The sequence below is a fragment of the Phascolarctos cinereus genome, unplaced genomic scaffold (assembly GCF_003287225.1).
Source record: "Phascolarctos cinereus isolate Bilbo 61053 unplaced genomic scaffold, phaCin_HiC Scaffold_5;HRSCAF=322, whole genome shotgun sequence".
Taxonomy (NCBI): Eukaryota; Metazoa; Chordata; class Mammalia; order Diprotodontia; family Phascolarctidae; genus Phascolarctos; species Phascolarctos cinereus.
In genome coordinates this window covers 325440738-325461677 of record NW_027555958.1, presented here as the reverse complement: position 1 = coordinate 325461677, position 20940 = coordinate 325440738, and the positions used below count along the sequence as shown (strand labels likewise).

General features: G+C 40.4%; 1 protein-coding gene across 1 annotated transcript in view; it reads left to right on the top strand.

The window, feature by feature from the left end:
• ARHGEF11 (Rho guanine nucleotide exchange factor 11) overlaps positions 1–20940 on the top strand; it is a 153633-nt gene that overhangs the window by 83401 nt on the left and 49292 nt on the right. Inside the window, 8 exon segments of the mRNA XM_078156180.1 lie at positions 2286–2335; positions 3330–3387; positions 4171–4349; positions 5233–5304; positions 10339–10458; positions 18028–18079; positions 18665–18741; positions 19824–19961. Of these exon segments, the coding sequence (XP_078012306.1) occupies positions 2286–2335; positions 3330–3387; positions 4171–4349; positions 5233–5304; positions 10339–10458; positions 18028–18079; positions 18665–18741; positions 19824–19961 (746 nt within the window).

The following is a 20940-nucleotide window of genomic DNA, read 5'->3' as shown; positions in this document are numbered from 1 at the left end:
TAGGAGTGATGGGTGAAGGTGGAAAGGCAGATGGAAGGTGAAACTCTCTAAAAATGAAAATGGTATCAGCATAGGATGGCTGGCCTTGGAGGGAATGGGCCCCTTCTCACTAGAAGTCTTCAAGTAGAGAGAGGACCACTTACCAGGGACACTAGAAATAACTCTTGTTGAGATAGGGGTTGAATCAGATGACCATGTAGTTAGTCACATGAGAGGACTCCTCTGAGATTCTGTGATTATATTCTAGGCTAGATCAAGAAGGATCTCTACTTTTTTTTTTTTATATACCTTTATAGAAAAACATTCTTGCTTATCTCACATTCGGAGAGTCCTTCTTGCTGTCCAACTTTATTCTTTTCTATTGCAATTTCAAACTTAGTCACTTTGGTTTTTATTCAGTGGAGATCAATCAGTCAATCAGTAGGCATTTATTAAGTGCCTGTTAGGTGCTGGGCACTGTATATGAGGCCCTGGGCATACAAAGAGAAAAGTGGTTTCTGCCCTCCTGAGGGTCACAATCTAGGAAAGAGACAACATGAGGCAGCATGGTATAGAGGCTTGCCTACAGAACTGGGAGTCAGTGAGACTAGCCTCTGAGCACTAGCTGTGTTACCTGGGCAAGTCATTTAACCTTTCTGAGCCTCAATTTCCTGATCTATTATGTGGAGGAGTTGGACTCTGAGGTTCCTTTCAGTTATAAAAGATAGAGGCACAAGAAGCTGGGGGGAATCCAAAAGGCTTCCAGTGGAAGCATAAGCTGAGCCATGAAGGAAGCTGGGGATTCTGAGAGGCAGGGTGAGGCAGGAATGTGTTCAGGTGTGAATGACATCTAGTGCAAAGGCAAGGAGATGAGTCATGTGGAAGGACTAGTGAGAAGACCGGCAGACTAAACCATAATGTACATAAAGGGGAATAATGTGTAATAAGGCTTGAAAGATAGGATAGGACCACCATTGTGAAACACTTTAAATGCCAAACATCAGATTTTATATTTTCTCCCACAGGTAATAGGGAGCTCTAAACAACCTAGCCCTAAATTACTTTTCTAGGCAAGCCATTTGCTCCAGCTGTGTGAGTGGAGAGGAGGGGATAGATATGTAAGGTGTCGTGGAGGTAGAAACAACAAGTTTTGGCAATAGAATGGACTTGTAGGATAAAGGAGGCGAGGAGTCCAGCATGACACTGAGGGTTGCAAGCTTGGGTGACTGTAAGGATAGTTGGTGCAGGAGAAAAATGAAAAAAAATTTGGAAGAGGAGTGGTTTGGGGAGAAAAGATAATGAGTATTGTTTTGGACATGTTGAGTTGAGGTGCTTATGGGACATCCAGTTTGAAATGTCCAGTAGGTAAAAAGCAAGTCACATTCTTTTAGTATTTTATTACTTTAGAGTTAGAAGCAGCATGGTAAAATGGTGGAGCACTGTTTTTTAGATTTGAAAGGACATTAAAAATCATGGGACTTTTCCATCTGACTTGTAGCTGAAGCTTTCTGTGTATGTTGTTTCCCATATTAGAATGTGAGCTTCTTGAGAGCACAGGCTATGTTTTTTATTTGTGTCACTAGTATGTTGCACCTAATAAATTCTTTATTAATTCATTTGCTCAGAAAGACCTAGGTATTAGTCCTGGCTCTGACATTTATTAGCTGTGTATCTCTGGACAAGTCAAGTAATCTTTCTGAGGCTTAGTTTCTTTATCTAGAAAATGGAAATACTAACACTTGGATTGCCTACTTCAGAAGGGGATTGCTTAGGAAAGTACTTTTTAAACCTTAAGCATTATGTGAATGAGAGTTGTTAGTCATCTTTAATATAATCAACTCTTAATCCTTCACTCTGGGGGAAAGAGTCAAGAATAATTCTTCATTAAATAATTTTTGTTTGGACAGAAGATTGTCAGATACGCTCTTCATTATCCATTCCTACTTGTATCCAGTCTTCCCTAGTGCCTCTCCCCAGCTACCTGTTGTGCTGCCTCGCACTCTGCACCTTAGCCCTATTGTCCAGGCTGAGCAATAGAAATGGGAAGGGAGGACGTTTCAGATAATTCAGTGGCTATAGTGAAAATTGTACTTCTCACTAGTGATGCAGTGGAAGTACTGGACAGTAGGATATATAGCAAGACTTAACCCTGGCCCCTGAGACACCCGGCTAAGGCAAGTCAAATGAGATAAAACTTGGGCAAAGAGAAGACACAAATGGGCAAGTCTGTGGAATCTGATAGACTCTCTGAGGCTGATTTAGAAGTTTGTGGGAGAAACTGGTTATACTTTGTCTTTTCATTACAGGAGGTGCAGCCATGAAAGCTGGTGTAAAAGAGGGTGACCGGATCATCAAAGTGAGTCAGCTTCCCAGACAGGTGGAAGGAGGGACAAGGTGGCTTTTCTTTACACTTTCCATTTGTCTCAGAAGAATAGGGAATTTTTGGGTAGGAAAGAAGTCGAGAAGGTGATATGTGTATCAAGGAGGAGAAGACTGTAATGGATACCTGTTTTCCATTCCTAATTCCCCTATGAATCCATAAAACTGCTTCGGGGGGTCTGGGAGAGGAAGATAGGTGAAGTCTTTCTTCTCCTTCCTGTTTCACTCATCCCTTTTGGGAATCAGGAGACATGGCTCTGCTGTTAAAATGAATGAACTGGGTAACTTGCACAGTCGATAACCTTCTTTGGCCTTCAGTCTCCTCATCTGTAAAATGAAGAGTTTAGATCAGAAGTGTCAACTAATGCTGTTGAACCTAATTAAAGGGTAATTGGTTGATGTTTAACAAAATAAATACAATGTAACACAGATAATCTTAATTGGTGGTTTTCTAAGTTATTATGCAGCTAGTAGGGATCCATTTCTATATGAGTTTGTACTGATTTAGATGATCTAGAAAGACCTAGCTCTGGCATTCTATGATTCATCAAGCTCCTCTTATGCTAGTTTCTCCATAAGAGAATTTTGGAATCATTGAGGAGAATTGGAAGGTTCTTCATTCTGCAAGTTCTGCTGAGACTAGGTCAGTCAGCAACATATATTAAGGACCTCTCTCTCCCTTCATGGTACAGCACTCAGAGCTAGTGTTTGTGAAAGTTTATTTAAAATATAAGAGCTTACAGCCTTATTGGAGAGACCAAACACAGGCAACTGTAAACTACATAAAGCAAATGTCAGTAATAAAAGGAGAGAGACAGGGATAGGTGGGGACAAATTGACAGGCCAAGCTGGAGTAAAGGAATGATTGGCCTTGAGTGGGTTTATTTGGAGATGATAGGGAGCTTTAAACCTGTAACAAGATCACCTGGACCTGTCTCTATAACCCTGATATGCTTTTCTAACCTCAACAGGTAAATGGCACGATGGTGACCAACAGTTCACACTTGGAAGTAGTGAAGCTCATCAAATGTGAGTTGGAGGGAGCTGGGCACCGAAAAGAACAGGGGAGTGAATGGACTAGGATGGGCTGAATTAGGGGAGAGGGGAGAGAGAGAGCAGGCAGCCAAAAACTCTTGAATCTTGGCAGGGAGGAATCAACTTAGGCTGCTGCAGTTTCCAATTATCATTTCACTATTTTGGACTATCAGTCTCTTCAGATAACTTTATTATCATTCATATACTTTTGAGATCCAATAAAGGCACAGAAATAAAGTCCCTACCCCCAGAACTATTTATAGTTTAGTCTTCTCTTCCTCTCTGTTTTGGAGAGAGACAGTCTTAGGAAGCAACTTGTGAGGCACAACAGCTGAGTCTGTGTGAGTGGCCTTCTGGCATCAACCCAGGAAAGACAAAACACAAGCAGCAAATGTTAAGGAAGGAAGGTTAAAGGAGGGAAGAAGGGGATCGACTAGCTGAGGTTAGAGGCATCTTGGTAGGGTACAAAGAAAGGGAAGAGATATATACATATATGTATATATACACACACACACACACATATATATACCTATATATATACATATGTATATGTGTGTGTGTGTGTGTGTGTGTGTGTGTATATGTTTGAAGGGGAAGGGAGTGAGTTAGATGAGACAGGGATAGAAAGGGAGAGAACAGGATTGAAGGTAAGGAGAAGGTATAGAAACAACCATGAATTAAGCGCAGTTCATCTGCTGAACCACAGGTTAAAAAGAAAGGGGTAGTAACAATCCACCATTCTGCCTCTTGATGATTTTCTTTCTTTTTCTTCTCTAGCTGGTGCTTATGTAGCATTGACTCTTTTGGGCTCTTCTTCTTCATCTGCCGGGGTGTCTGGGCTCCAACAGGACCCAAATTCACTAGGACTCTCCCGGGTAATCCCAGTTATTCCTCCGCCTCCGCCACCTCCCCCTCTGCCACCTCCACAGCGCATCACAGGGCCCAAGCCTCTGCAGGTAACTGCTTGATTTGCTCTCCTCAGTATCAGTTCTTGCATTGTTTCTTTTAAAGCCTTCTCTTCATAATGTTGGGGAGCAGGTAGAATTGATTTTGCCTAAATTATAGATATGTAGAGGGAAGCTGAGGGTATAGACCTGCAAAGATACAAACCAAAGGAGGCAGTTTCTACATACCTTAGTTTCTTCCTTGTTGTTTACTGTCCATCACTATTGAATCCCTATGTTCAGAGCCATATACTTGGGAATTCTCATTCTAAGATGGAGAGGAGGAAAATGTAGATGAGACAGGATTCGAGACACACAGAAAGCAGAGAAGTAGAACAACAGAGATGTAGAAATGATTGCAGATGGACAGCAAACTCCATCCCTAAGGTTTAAAGGGGTGTGAAATAGAGCTATGGACTAAGAGAAGAGGTCTTAATCAAGAGAAGTGTGTTGGAGAAGGAAAGGAAGGTTTGTGAAAGGCAGGGATGAGTAGGGACAAGAAGGGAAGGAATTCCATGTTGGAGAAAAAAGCTTTGGTGAAGAGGTCACAAAAGTGGGATGTAAGGAGGGGAGAAGATGTGACTGAAGTGGAATTGGAGTGGGGGGTTCAGGAAGACAGGGCAGGAGAGGGAAGAATGGAAGGCAGTTTAACAAGCGTAGATGGAATGGAGGCACTAGACTTCCAGTAATTGTGGAAATTGGAAATAAAATAACATTTTATATCTGCTAAATCCCAACAGACTGGTCAGGATTGTAGAACATTTATGATGTAGAATCTGCCTGTAATAAAACCATATTTTGACTGTTACTCTTGGGATTAATGGATAGGAGGGGACCCAGGTTTCCAAGGTGAATCTCTTAAGCCTTACCACTTGTATTTCTTCTCTGTTCCTAGGATCCTGAAGTGCAGAAGCATGCCACCCAGATTCTACGAAATATGCTGAGGCAGGAGGAGAAGGAGTTACAGGTATTGTCTACCCAGGCCACTGTCTCCACCTATCATACTCTCCCTTTCGTTCCTCCCCTCTGATAGTGGTCTGGGTACCAATGAAGAGGACCAAATGTATCCGTCTTCAGAAGAGCATAAACAGTATTTGTGAGAGGAAACAAATTGAGTTGAGCAATCCCTGTTTTGGGGGGCTCATACATAGAATTGTAGTCACAATAGAATCATAGAGGCATCCTCGTATAGCACAAGTGTTCAGATTTCAGGGGGTCCATGCACTTCATAATGGAAAGAAATTACATCTTTATTTTCACTAACTTCTAATTGAAATTTCATATTTGCTTCAACTATGAATTTATAAAAAACATTATTATGAAAAGGGGTTGATAGACTTCACTAGTTTTCCAAAGATATCTGTGACACAAAAAAAGGTGAAGAATGCTTGTATATTAAAAAGAACCCTGGCCTTGCGGTTAGGCAGAATCTAAATTTAAATCCATTATCTAATAATTTTGTAACCATAAGCAAATCACTAACCTCTCAGTCTCAGTTTCCTCATCTGTTAAATGAGGACAAAATAGTATCTACTATCTTTTTTTTTTATTTTTTGGTGAGGCAATTAGGGTTAAGTGACTTGCCCAGGGTCACACAGCTAATAAGTGTCAAGTGTCTGAGGCTGGATTTGAACTTAAGGTTCCCCTGACTCCACGGCCAGAGCTCTATCTAGCATCACCTAGCTGCCCCAGTATCTACTATCGAATGAGATAATGTATGTAAAGTGTTCTGCAAACCTTAAAGCTCTACCTAAATATCTGCTGTTGTTCTTATAAATGTTAGATTAGCAAGAATCTCAAGAGTAATAATGAAAAAGTGTGAAAGAAAGTGGTCTATCAGAACCAGATCATAAACTACACTACAAAGCATTAATCATTGAAACACTTTGACATTGGTTAAAAAATAGGTCATTCAGTGGAATAGATTAGGTACACAAAATACAGAAGGAAACAAGCACCTTGGCATAGTGTTTGATAAACCCCAAAACTACGGTTACTCAAGGAAGGACTTCTCATTTGATAAAAACTTCTGAAAAACTGGATAGCAATCTGGTAGAAATTGGATTTAGATCCGCACCTTACACCACAAACCAGGGTAAGTTCCAAATGGATACATACCTAGATATAAAAAAATCACACCTTGAATGAGAGGGATAACATACTTTTGTATTTATAAATAGGAATAGATTTCATGACTAAACAAATGATAGAGAGATCACACAAAATAAAAATAAATTTAATTGTACAAAATTTAAATAATTTTTTTCTTTGATTTTTGGTGAGGCAGTCAGGGTTAAGTGACTTGCCCAGGGTCACATAGCTAATGTGTCTAAAGCCAGATTTGAACTTAGGTCCTCCTGACTCCAAGGCTGGAGCCACCTAGCTGCCCAGAATTTGAAGATTTTAGAAGAGAAATAGACAACTAGGAAAAAAATCTTTACAGTGGTTTTCTCTGATGAGAGTCTTCTATCTAAGGAACTAATTCAAATTTATAAGAAAAAGAGTCACTCCCCAGTAGATAAATGGTAAAAGAATACGAACAGGCAATTTTCAAAGGAAGAAATCTAAACTGTTAACAACCATATGAAAAAATTCCACATAATAATTAGAGAAGTACAAATTAAAGCAGTTTGGGGGGAGGGAGGGGAAATCGGTAACTTGTCCAGAGTCACATAGCTACTAAGTGTCTGAGACTGGATTTGAACTGAGGTCCTCCTGACTCCAAGACCAGTGCTCTATCCATTGTACCACCTAGCTGCCCCGAAATTAAAGCAATTCTGAGATCCCATCTTATGCCCAGCAAACTGTCGAAAATGACAAATATTAGAAATACTGTGGGAAAACAGACACATTAGTACACTGTTGGTGGAGCTGTGAATTGTCTCTGCCGTGTTTGGAAAACAATTTGGAACTATGCTCAGAAATTCATTAATCTGTGCATATCCATTGACCTAGCTAGTAGGCCTACAATGTGAAAAGATAAAAGAAAGAGCGGAAGGATCTATACAAAAATGTGTAGAGCAGTTCTTTTAAATAGTATCCAAAAATTGGAAACTAAGAAGCTGCCATATTGGGGAATGGTTAAAACAAATTATATCAATTACCCTCAACCTGGTTTAGCCTTTGTTCCAAGATGGTTTTACTGAGGTTTGGTCACTGTGCATACTGTAGCTTCTTGGAGCAACAGGTGAGAGGTGGGTGATAGGTGTACACCAAGAGTAGGTGAGTAGCCCTGAAAAGGACTCAGTAGACCTTCCCACCAGAGATGCTAGTCCTCCATGAACACCCCATTTACCAACAGTTCTCAAACCCATCAGTGAGTTTGAGAGATGTCTACCCCAAACCTATGAAGACTTCTCCCAGTGCAATGGGCAAATGAGAGCAGTTTGTTCCAAGAGCCATGAAGGTAGCTAAAGCAGGTACTGTTGGGCGCTTAGAGCTTAGTCAGATATCTAAGATGCCAAAGCATCCACTCATCCTTGACCATCACCAGTCGTGCTGACTTTTGTCTTGCCACTAGACTTCAATGAGTGGAAGACAAAGTGAGGTTGACAATTTTGTACAGCTCTGGCCCTGGAGTACATTCCACATGCAAGTCAAGACATCACCCGTGTCCTCTTCAAAAATGAAGGAAAAACAACAAACAAATTTTGGTATGTGAATGTAATGGAATATTCTTATACTATAAGGAATGATAAAATGTCATTTTCAGAAGAAATTGGAAAGACTTCTTTGAATTGATGCAGAGTGAAGTGAGCAGTTAGAAGAACAATTTATACAATGACAGCAGCATTGTAGAGAAAAACAACTCTGAAAGACTTTCAAACTCGGATCAATAAAATGATAAGCAATGTGTCCAAAAGACTGGAAATGAAGCACACTGCTCATTTCTTGCTGGAGAGGTGATAAACTTAAAATGCGGAAAGAGACCTGTATTTCAGACATGGGCAAAGTGGGATTTGTTTTCATGGACTCTACGTGTTTGTGATGAGGACTTTCTTTTTTGTCCATTTATGCTCATTTACTTTTCCTCTTTCCTTACGTCATATAGTTAGTGTGTACTCTATTCTGAAGCACAAGTTTCAATAAAATCAAGGGTTGGAGTAGCTGATGTCTAAAATCTTATTCAGTGTTAATACTGTTTAAATCTGTAAACAGCATATTAACAGGCATAAATTAACTTAGAGTGCAAATCCTATTAGAATAAAGAATCGTTTGACAGCAGACTTCTAAGGTTCAACTGATGGACCATTCACATTTAACGATATTCTAAGATTCCAAAAGAAGATACATAAACTCTTTAAGAGTTTGTTTTAACAGGATTTTAGTGATGGTGACTAGAAGAGTGAGCACTAATGGGTCATCCTATCTGAGAGTGCGTGAAACAGACTGAGGACAAAAGTACTACCCCATAGGATGTAAGGGAATAGGCAGAAGTAGGTGGCACAGCCTTGTACTGCTTCCTGAGAGGGATGGGTGTCTTGAGGCTGTCAGCTCCTTCAGAACAGGCACTTTACCTTTGGAATAATGGATGTAAAGCAGAAATTCTGTTAACTTTAAAGTGCTTATATAGATAATGGGATAAGGATGGGGACTGGACCTCTGATTGCATTAGTTTGGCATAGTCCCAAATGAGGGATCTCCCTCCACCAGTGTAGGTTGGTTATTTTCTCTGTGGCTTCTAGCTTTAGAACATTGCCTGAGAACCCTAAGAAGTTCAGTGACTCATCTAGGATCACACAGCCTATATATGCCTGAGGTAGGCTTTGAACGCAGCCTTCTAAGATGAAGGCATCTCTGTTTCTTACACCTTGGGACTTTTCATGTGGGTCTCTTTCCTCTGTGCCTTGAACATTACAGGCACTTAATGTTGGTTGAACCTCATAGGAGATGTGAGATTCACCTATTCCCCACCCCTTCTGGTAAGAGAAAATGTGAAGTCAGTCACTTGATTGAAGTCAATCAACAGTTGATCAGTTTACTAACTGTTAACTTTGAAGTAGAACTGTGAAATATAGTTCATGCCCTCAAAGAACATAGCCTCTGCTGGAGAGACAACACATAGGAGAACCATTTCAGTCATAGCAAGAGGCAGTATGTGGTAAAGTGCCAAGGTGAATGGTGCTAACTCTGAATGGCCAGGAGCTCTGAGAAGCATAGTACTCTTGAGGGCTCTCTGGAGGAGACTAGCTAAGCTAAGCAGTTGAGAATGGGATTTGAAAATACCCGGCAAAGTATGCAGATCTCTCCCTCCCCACTCCTGTTGACCCAAATCCTTTTTTTTTTTTCATTTTAGCCATTTACCTTTTACTGATGATATGAGAAGTGTAAGCTTATGGATCATGAAAGATAATGAGCAGAATTACAGGATGTTATCTCTAGGAGAAATGAAGACAATTCTATAGGACAGTATGTGTACAAACAAAACACTCGTTCAACAAGTGGAAAATGACAAAGGGTCCAAGTATGTAGAGCTTACCCAAACCAACCACCAAAAGCTAAGACAACACTAACACTTCTTACAACACACAGCCTTTTGTATGAGTCCCAATCCTTATTTGGAGTTGGGAAGCTAACAGCACTTAATAAAAGGAAGTGAAGTAGAAGTAAAGACAATTTTAGAAACTTATACCTTAGTACCATTTAGTCCCTGGCATCTCAAAGTACTGTAATTACTGAGAGATTGTCTCATTCTAATTTATGGTGTGCCATGTCACTTCAACAAGGACAAATGAGTAAAAAGCAAATAAATGAAACAAAATCATCAATGAATAATCTAGCAAAACTATATCTCATCCAAAATATCTAAAACCCCAAATGCTTTTTTAAAAGGCCATTTTCTAGTTATTGATTCCCTCTCCTAATAGTGAAAGGATCATCATCTGTTAGTAGAGAGATCTCTTTTCACGGTCTTTATGTGACTGGTGGTACTTTCTAATGGTAGTTTCTGCATTCTTCATCATGTTCCCCGATTTTCTTTTCTTCTCTCCCCACTGCACAGCGTTTCCAAGAGGTGTATAGTCGTAACCCTGCCAGCCTGCTGGAGGAACAGATTGAGGGAGCCCGGAGGCGAGTCACCCAGATACAACGCAAAATCCAGGAGGAGACTGGTGGCTCAGTGGTAATAAATTTTTTCTTTCTGTCATTTAACAACCATTTGTCAATGCCTATAGAACAACACTGGGAGAATGGGAGGGTAACTAAGACATAGGCCTCATGGAGTTCATAAGCTAGCAGGAGCAATATGTCACATACACAAGTATTCAGGATGACCCAGTAATGATGTAGTAATACAAAACAGATTATAATAAACACATACTTCAGTATGTCATTGAACTTTTGACCTCATTAGCATGGGTATTTTCTTCATTGTTAAATATCGAAGCCCATTCACATCTTTTCTTCCTGTACAAGTCTTATCCATGTCTTTCCATGAAGACCTTCATTGTAATCTGGTAACATTTCACAGATACCAGTATATTACTCAGGTTTGTTCTTTGTACGTGATCTGCTCACTTAATAAATTCTGGTTGGCTGATTAATTGACGATTTGTATGATTGATGATTTCTTGGCCACTTTTTACAATATGTCCTCATTGGTAATGTGCTGCAGCCTGATTATACTCACCATGAGTTTTGCCACGGCCCAACTACAGTTGTGATCTTCGTAGCCAATGCCATTCCTTTTCAATCTTTTTCCTGAGTCTCCATTTATGTCATGCCAACTAATTGGGTTTTCCCCAAAGCTCTGTTCTGGGCCCTCTTGACTTTCTGTACTTTCTCACCTGGTGGTCTCATCAGCTCCCCTGGGTTTAATTATATCTATGCAGATGATAATCAGATCCAGCCCTCACCTCTCTCCTGAGCTCCAGTGCTGCACCACCAGTTTTTATCTGTAGGCTCAAACTTAACATTCTTTGCTTGGCATACCTTTCTAATCTTCTTACATTCTACTCACTTCCTCATATTCTGCAATACAGCCATGCTGTCCTACTTGCTTGCCACACTCCCATCCCGCATAGTTGGAATGCTCTCCCTCATAACTCCAAATCATTAGACTCCCTAGCTTCCTGAAGACTCAGCTCAAGTGCTACCTCCTCCTGGAAGCCTTTCCTGGTCCTTCCTTCCCTCATCCTCACTCTATTAGTGTTGTTCCCTCTAAGGCTACCTCCATGTAGTCTCTATGTTGTGTGTGTGTTTAGGTTTATAGGTTTTCCTTTCCCATTAAAAATCTAAGCTAAGATCAGAGACTGTTTTCCTTTTCTTTGTATTCTCAGCGCTTAGCACATAGTAAGTGTTTAATAAATCTTTGTTGATTCATTAATTGGTCACTGGGAGAATATTGGTGTTAAAAAAAGATGAACCATTACAAAGAAAAGTTTGAGATAATTGAAAGCCTCTTTTCCCAGTGTAATCCAACCTAAAGTCTTCCTTTTGTTCAGTATCAGGCCTACTCGTTGTTCATTTGCAGTGTTCATAAACTCAAGTAGCTCACCTTTAGAGTGCTCACCATTAAATTAATGTTTGTAGATCTAAGAATCATACAGTTTTTAGACTCTCCACTCCTTTTTCTGCCTCTTTACCACAATCACCCTTGGAGGCTGTCTGGGGACCACACAAGATTGAGGGCCATTTTGTATATTCATCTGTTTTGTGCATTGCCATAATGAAGGAAGTTATCTAGTCATCAAGTTTCAGGTAATGAGTTTCTCTGTACCTGCCTAGCTAGGCTAGTCCTGGTACAATGCACATAGTCTTTTGCTAGGATAGTATTTGAAGCCTTTCCAAGGTATCACATCCTTCTGAAGCTTGTTCTCTGTTGCCCTTCAAGAACCCAGGGTCACAATCACAGCATAACGAAACATAGCAATATGCAATGAGTCAACAAGCATTTATTAAGCATCTGCAACGTGCCAGATACTGTGCGAAGCACTGAGGAAACAAAGGCAAAAAACACTCTTTCCTCTCGAAGAGTTCATAGTCTAATGCAGAAGACAACATGCAAACCACTGTGCACAAACAAGACGTGTGTGTGTGTGTGTGTGTGTGTGTGTGTGTGATAAATTGGAGATAATCAACAGAGGAAAGGTACCAGGATTAAGAGGAATCAGGAAAGGCTTCCTAGAGAAGGTGGGATTTTAGCTGGGAGTGAAAGGAAGATAGTCATGAAAAGGAAATAAAGAGGGAGATAATTCCTAGAGAGGCGCTGGGGACAGCCTATGACAGTACACAAATGATGGAGTGTTTTGTGTGAAGAACAGTAAGGAAGACTGTCGTGAAATCACAGAGTTTGTAGAGAGAAGTAGTTTGGAAGAGCTAATCTTGGAGATGATAGGGAGCTACTGGAGTTTACTGAATTAGGAGAAAGGGGAGGATTGACCTGTCAGACCTGCTCTTTAAGATCAGTGTGACAGCTGAGTGGAGAATGGCTTTCCTCATCCTACAGTTTCTAATCAGCCTGGGTACTCATGTCTCATCAGTACCTTCCCCTCTGATTGGAGCAAGCTATGAACTCCAAAACCTCCATTTAAGGTGAGAGCCCAAGCTAGCCATCTCTTCATTTCCCACCAGGCTGTATATTCTTTTGAACTTTTTTGAACCTTTCTGTCATACCCTTGCTGGTACCTTCTCCTCCCTCTGCCTTCTTCAGTACTTTTCAACTCCCACCCCCCTTTAGATTGTAAGCTTCTTGAGGGCGGGACTTTTTCATATGTGTATCCTCAGCACTTAAGACAATGCCTGGCACATAGTAGTTGCTTAAAAACTGTTTTTTTGACTGACTGACTAGAGTGGGGAGAGAGGCATGTAGACCAGCCAGAAGGCTATTGCCATAGTAGTGCAAGAGTGAGGTGATGAGAGTCTGCAGCAGGGTGGTGTCAGAGGATAGAAGGGGCTGTATTCAAGAGATGTTGCAAAGGTAGAATCAACAGAACTTGACATCTTACTGGATATGGGGTTTGAGAGAAAGTGAAGAGTTGAGGAGGACACCCAGGTTGCAAGCCTTGATGCCTGGGAGAATGGTAGTATCCTGTACTTCAATAGAGAATTTCAGAAGAAGGGGTGGTTTGGGGGATAACAAATGAGTTCAGTTTTGGACATGTTGAGTTTGAGCTCTCTATGAGACATCTAGAACTAGGCAGTTAGAGGATAGGAAAGAGGTTAGGGTTGAGTAATTAAAAGCATCACCATAAAGATGATAATTAATTCCATGGGACCTCATGAGATCGCCAAGTGAAATAGTAGAGAGGGAGAAAGGAGGAAAGTCTGTGACAGCCTTGGACAACACCTACGGTTATCAGGCGTGAACTGGACAAAGTCCAGTTAAGGAGACTGAGAGGGATCCTTCTATAACTTGTTCTCTATTGACTTTCAAGAGTAAGATTGCATCCACACCATAATGAAGCATAAGAATGTGTGTTTTGTAAAGGTTCGGAACATTATGGAAGTATGAAGTACTATATGAAGCTGGAGAAAGAAAAGGATATTTGTGCCTGGGGGAATCATAGAAGGTTTCACATGGAGTAGGTAGTGTTTGAGATCAGTTCACTAACCACTTACTGCATGTACTGTCTTTAGGCACTGAGGATAAAGTAGCCAGAAAGAAGCAACTAGTTAAGAAACAACATAATATCTAAACAAGTAAATAGAAAATTTATACACTACAGATAGAAGAACAGACAGAAGTTTAACAGGCTGAGGTGGATGCAAAGATACCATAGTGTGGTAGAATGAGCAGCGACTCTGAACCCAACTCTCAAAACCCATTTCTTGTATTTACTATGTTGGGCAGGTTTCTTTACCTCTCTGAGCCTCCTCTCTAAAAGAAGGCAGTTGGACTACCTAGTACCTAAGACCTCTTCCAGTCCCATACCTTATGACATTCTTGTGGAATAATTAGGATCCCCTGTGGTGAAACATTCCAACACTGAGTAGAAATTACTTTTGGATTATGTATTTTCAAAAAAAGATAATCTGTACTACAGTACCCTACCATTAATGTAGAGTAATAATTGCAATTACTGCTAAATAATTATAATTATCGGAGTGTGTTGAGGGAAAAGGATGAGTCAGGAATTGTACTGGCAGGCTTAATTATCCATAGAGTTGCTCTGGGAAGGCTTTTCCTGGAGATGGTCTGGAAAGGGTAAATGTTCAACTCCTACTTATTAATGGGACCTGTGGAATCATTGAGGCAATGACTCTAGTATTCTTACACCCTTACCCTCCCCCAGCTGATATACAGTACCAGCCTTCATTCTTTCCTTCAGGACCTGGGCACTAAATTTCACATATCATTATCTTTCCCATTCTTTCTTCTGAACTTCCCTATTTTTATCAGGATCATCAACAGACTTCCAGTCACCCTGGCTCCAGAACATTTGGAGACTTCCTTTACTCCTCACTCTCCCTCACCATGCACATCTGGTTACCTATCTGGTCTTGTCAGTTCTACCTCTGCAACCTCAGTCACATCTGTCCCTTCTCTTCACTCACACAGTCACTGTCATTGATGAGGTCCTCATTATCTTTCACTTCGACTGCTGTGATACCCTTATAATTGTCCTCCTTGTCTCAAGTCTCTCCCCTTTCCAAGCCCATCTTCCATAGGGCTGCCAGAGTGATAGTCCTAAATCACAGGATTGATCGAATCACATAAAAGCTCAGTCAATCTCAAGGCTTCCCTGTTACCTGTAGAATCAATAACTCCTTTGTTGAACACTTAAAGCCCTTCACAGCCTGACCTCATGAGCCTGGTATACATTATCCCCCCTTCTTATGCGTGATATTCCATGTCTCGTCTCTGTGCGTGTAGATAGGCTGTCTCAGTGTCTGAAATGTACTCCTTCCTTATTTTCATTTCCAAGAAGTCCTTAATTTCCTTCAAAGTTCAGGTCAAACAGTATCTTCTATATAAGACCTTTCCTGAACCACCCAGATATTAGTGAATCCTAACAAAAATTACCTTATGTTCATTTTATCTATATATATGTGTGTGTGTTTATTTCTTCTGTAGTTGGAACTCTAAACTTGGTGTCCATAGACTCCCGAGAGATCTGTACGTAGATTTCAGGGACTTCATGAACTGTGAAAGGAAAAAAAAATTGTACCTCTAGTTCAATATAATTGCAAAGTGGAGAAAAATAATCCCATTTCTACATAAAAGCTTTTTAAAAGTTTAAAGTCATTCTCCTCCTGTATCGCCCTCCTCCCCTTAACTACAGTGTCTTCTTTACTTCAGGCTAGATGATTTTAGTTCCTCCAACTGATCTTCATGTGGCATGGTTTATAGAACCCTTGTTTCTGAAGATGCTCTAGATTGTCATTATCCTCCTTAAAATACAGAGCCCTGAATTGAATATAATAACTGAATCAATAGGTTACCTGTATGATCATCAGGATGGTCAGAGTATGGTGGCACTGTCCATATCCTTCTTCTAAATGTTGTAAATTTATTCATGTTGCCCAAAGACTACCTTCTTCAGATTTTTAGACTGCTATGTAATGCTGTTAAGTCATATGGAGCTTACAGTCTGCTGAGATCACCAGATTCTGGAATCTTTTGTTTCCTTCTAATGTCACCCCAAGGTCTCCTCTGATAGGAGGTTTTTTCTGATACTCCCCCATCTCCAACCCCAGTTTTAGTGCTTTCCCCCATCCCCTTGGGAATTACTTTGTTTTTTCATTTATCTCTGTACATGTTGTTTTCCTTCCCCAGTAGAATGTCCATTGTCTTAATATCTCTAGTGCCTGACACATTGCAGGTGACCACAAATGTTCATTGAAGTGAAAAGGAAAGGAATTCTGTCCTCTAGCTGTGTTCCCCCCAACTTGCACTTATACAGTGACCTTTTTCTGAGCTAAAGGATAGATATACAGCTTTACATTTAAGGATAACTCAATGGATCTGAAAGCTTATTTGTAAGCCATAGTGCAAAAAATCTTATACTTAGCTTCAGGTCTCCCTTCTCTGATTCTGAGTAATTGTGTTATAAGGGCAAGTCATTTACCTTGTGTCTCTTCATCTGTAAAATGAAGATAACCTATAGCACAGGGTTGTTGTGAGGAAAGCACTTTATATACCTCAAAGCACAACACACATGTATCTGAGTTGTTATTACCTATGTGTGGACTTGTCTGGTAATAGATTACAAGACATCCATGTGGAAGGATCCACCTCATCCTCAGAAACTAGATGGCAGAGTAATACATCTCTTGACCATTTTGGGCTATGAAATAGGATTTGAAATTAAAAATTATAACTGCAATGTTATTAGATTTGGTCTAGCTTTTTAGCCTAATAAGATGCTTTTGAATCCCGGTGTGTCAGCAAAAGTGTTAACTATCCTTCCCAGATCTGTCACCAGCAGATTTGAGAAACATGCCAGCTATGCCTTTATTCAGGTAACTGATTTTAAGTGTTGAAAAGAATAGGATTGAGGACAAGTACTTGAGGTACACCATTAAAAATCTCTTTCCAGAGTGGTATCTGTCCACTAATCATTTTGGTCATTCTTCTACATGCTTTTTTTTTTTCGAGGCAGTTGGGGTTCAGTGACTTGCTCAGGGTCACACAGCTAGTAAGTGTCAAGTGTTTGGTCTGAGGCTGGATTTGAACTCGGGTCTTCCTGACCTCAGGGCCGGTGCTCTATCCACTGGGCGACCTAGCTGCCCCCTGAAATTTTTTTTTTCTTATTAATTTATTTTTAGTTTTCAACATCCGCTTCCACAAGATTTTGAGTTCCAAATTTTCTCCCCATCTGGCCCCTCCCCCCAAGACAGTGTACATTCTCAATACCCCTTCCTCTAATCTGCCCTCCCTTCTATCTCTTCCCCCCTTCTCTTATCCCCTTCCCCTTCAATTTTCCTATAGGGCAGGAAGATTTCTGTACCCATTTTCTGTATATCTTATTCCCCAGCTGCATGTGAAAACAATTGTTTTTTAACACTTGTTTTTAAAACTTTGAGTTCCAAATTTTCTCCCTTCCTCCCTCCCCACCCACCCTCATTGAGAAGACAAGCAACTTGATACGGATTATACATGTGTAGTCATGAAAAACACTTCCATAGTAGTCATGTTGTAAAAAATGAAGTATATTTCCCTTAATCCTATCCCACCCTCTATTTATTCTATTCTCTCTTTTGACCCTGTTCCTCCTTAGAACTATTTGCTTCTGATTACCCCCATCCCCAGTCTGCCCTCTCCTCTATCATTCCCCTGCTCTCTTGTCCCCTTCCCCCACTATTTTCCTGTAGGGCAAGATAGATTTCCATACCCAATTGAGTGTGTATATTATTCCCTTCTTAAGCCAAATCTACATTCATTTACATTCTAAAAGTCTGAAAGTTCTTTCTCCCGTGTCTGATCCAACTTGGAGGTTTCTTTTAAGATTCAGGTGAATGAGTAGAGTATGGCATTTTACTCATGGTAATGGAGTCTTCACAGATACTCTTAGGGTACATAGAGTCATCTTCCTTTTCTTTCTCTTCTTCTTCATCCTTCTTATCATCAAACATTATTGACAGAAAATGAAGCATTTTACTATCACTTAAACTGACATCATCCCAATCCTATATAAACATATTCTAACAGAACAACTTTAGTTGTGGTATCAAGAAGACAAGGGATTCTGATTGACTGTCTTCTGTACAGCTTTAACTGATTATCTTTTATCTGGGAATTTAATTTCAGGATATAGTGCAAATGTATGACACCAACCCAGCTAATACGAAGTCATCAGAGGGTGAGTTCCATCTGTATTTTCATTTCTTTCTGGAGTTGCCTCTTTCAGGTTTTTTGCCTGTTGTCACTCAGATCCAGCAAAAAGATAATAGCACTGTAATAAGAAAACGCATTCTGATAGATGAAACAAGATAGATGTGTATGGAAAATACATTTAAGACTCATGCCACAATAAATGAGTGTACTTATATAGAATAATAAGATAGAATCTGTGTAGGCAAAAGCTAGGGTTATGTGGGAGAGATTGTGAGTCTGGTTGGGTGCTGGAGATGAATCTAGAAATGGGGAGTAAAGAGGAAGCTTGGGAAGGATTGGAGAAATGAGATTATTTTAGGAGGCATTCCAGACAGTAAGGAATGGTCTCTGAGTACTTTTAGAAATGGGAGAGAACTAGGTATGGTCAGGGAGCATCATTAACTTTGCTCAGAAGAGAATCACAAAATGAAAGAGTAAACTTTTAAAGGAATGATCAGACAAAAATGGCATCCTTCGTCCTACTCTGTATTCAGGTTCTCAGAATAGAGGTTCTTTTCATGCCTAGGCAGCAATTGCCTTTCATTCCTCTACTGTTCTTTTACTTTCTCAGGCCGACATTCCTTGGATTCCCAAGATGGAGACAGTGGCTTAGACTCTGGGACAGAACGCTTCCCTTCCCTCAGTGAGGTGAGATTGTGGAGGGATTGGGCCCATTTGAAGATGTAAATCCTAGGCTTGAGGCTCTTAACCTATTTAAAGGTCAAACTGCAAATTAGATGTGCCAAGATCTCCAATCTCCTGTCTGTGGGAATTATGCTGTGGGTTTCTGGTTTGTAAGTATTTCGGCTCCAAAAAGTAGTATTAGAAGTACAACCTGTGGGCAAATAAATGCGTTTTTATTCCTAATTGCTTTACAACCAGATATTAATTACCCAAATTCACAAGAATGTGGTTTCATTGAAATCCACAGTTATAGTCAGCTTTTGATTCTTTTTAAAAATTGTTTGGCTTTAGGACTCTATTTTTATACCGACATTTGAACATTAGTGTTTTAGTTATTACTAGCTTCTCTCCTCAAGTTGGACATAGATATCACAGAGGAAAGTTTTCAGCTTTTGGTTTCAGAGACTTTTGAAAGACTCCAGGGCTGTTAGCATACAAATTGCATATGAGTAAATGAAGTATTAAGAAAAGATTTAATTAAACAAAACTAAGGGATAATATCAGTGCATTTCAAGAAGGAGTTGAGAGCAACTTTTTTTTTTAAAGTGAGGCAGTTGGCTTTAGGTGACTTGCCCAGAGTCACACAGCTAGTGAGTGTTCATGTGTCTGAGACTGGATTTGAATTCAGGTCCTCCTGACTCCAGAGTCAGTGCTTTATCCACTGAGCCACCTAGCTTCTCTGAGAGCAACTTTTAAGAACCTCATTTTAGCCAATAGTTTCACTTTCTTTCTCTAGCTGAACTGTCAGAGCTGATAAGTACAAACATGGACTGATTTCATTCTTCCTCTGCTCTTGTCCATTCATCAAGAAAAGCACTGAGGAGCTATGAAAAGGACAAAGTGAGGCAAAGAGTAGTGTAGGGACAGAAAGGAGAGAGAGCAAAGATCCTTATGACTTACGATGAGTCATCAGCCCCTGAATAATGGAGATTGCTGCCTGACAATAATAGCTAAACTGGATGAACAAGCTAAGCATTTGGCTATTCTATCACTGACATATCCCATCTCTACGCCACCTCACCCCCCACCCCCTTCCCCTTCCTCAGTCATTGCTGAAAAGGAACTCGATGTTATCAGATCCCGGACTAGACAGCCCACGTACGTCCCCTGTGATCATGGCTAAGGTGACCCAGCACCATCGGCGACAGGGCTCAGATACAGCTGTTCTACCCACCACTGAGCAGGTGAGCCGCTTCAGTGCTTCTCCTTTCCTTTTCTCGGAGCTCTGACAGCCTGGATCTCATCACTAAGCAACCTTGTGCAGTCTTCTTACAGAGTTATACCTTAAGGTAATCTTTACTTCTTCCATATTTCCCAGGGCTCTCTTATGCCCCCATATCATTCTGTTTTGAATCAGTTACTTGTGTACGTGTCATATTTCCCTTGTTAGGTTGTAAGTTCTTTGAGGGTCATTTTTCACATGTCCTTAATAAATGCTTGTAGTCTGAGATAAAAAGGCATAAAAGAGTATTATATACATATTGAGGGTAAGTGTGTATTTGGGGTAGAGAAAAAAAGGGGAATGCTTGGGAAAGGTATGACTCAGCCAGGGTAAACTAGCTCCTTTTTTCCCTCTCTAATCCATTTAGGAAATGTAGTAAGTATAGCGTAGTGGATAATAGGGATCTTGTGATCTCATTGATATGAAATTTGCTCCCAGATAAGCAAATTCTACCAATTCAGGTCAGCACTTCCATTGCACCTTACAGTCTTACAGACCTGCCCAGAGTACTGAATGGATTAAGGGACTGGCCAGTGTATGTTAAGTGGGATTTAGACACCAGTTCTCCTAGCTTCAGGGTCAGCACTCCATGCTCCTATGTGGCCTCTCACAGTATTTGATGTTCAAGTCCATTTAGCAAACATGTACTAAGTGCCTACTATGTAAGATAAAGTAAGGGGAATGCAAGCATGAGTCTTTGCCCAAATTCTTTATTTCTCCACTCTACTATGTAGCTGTGAGGTTAGATTGGAGAGGGAGAAGCTGCAGGGAGGGAATAATTAGTGATTATTCACCTCATCCAGGAGAGGAATAATGAACATCTGAACTGCAAGAGTGGAAAGAAAGAAATAGTTTATAAATGTAATAGATTGACACAGAAATAGTGTCAACAAGACCTGGCGATTGGTTAGATGTGGAGGATGAGAGAAAATGAAAGGGCA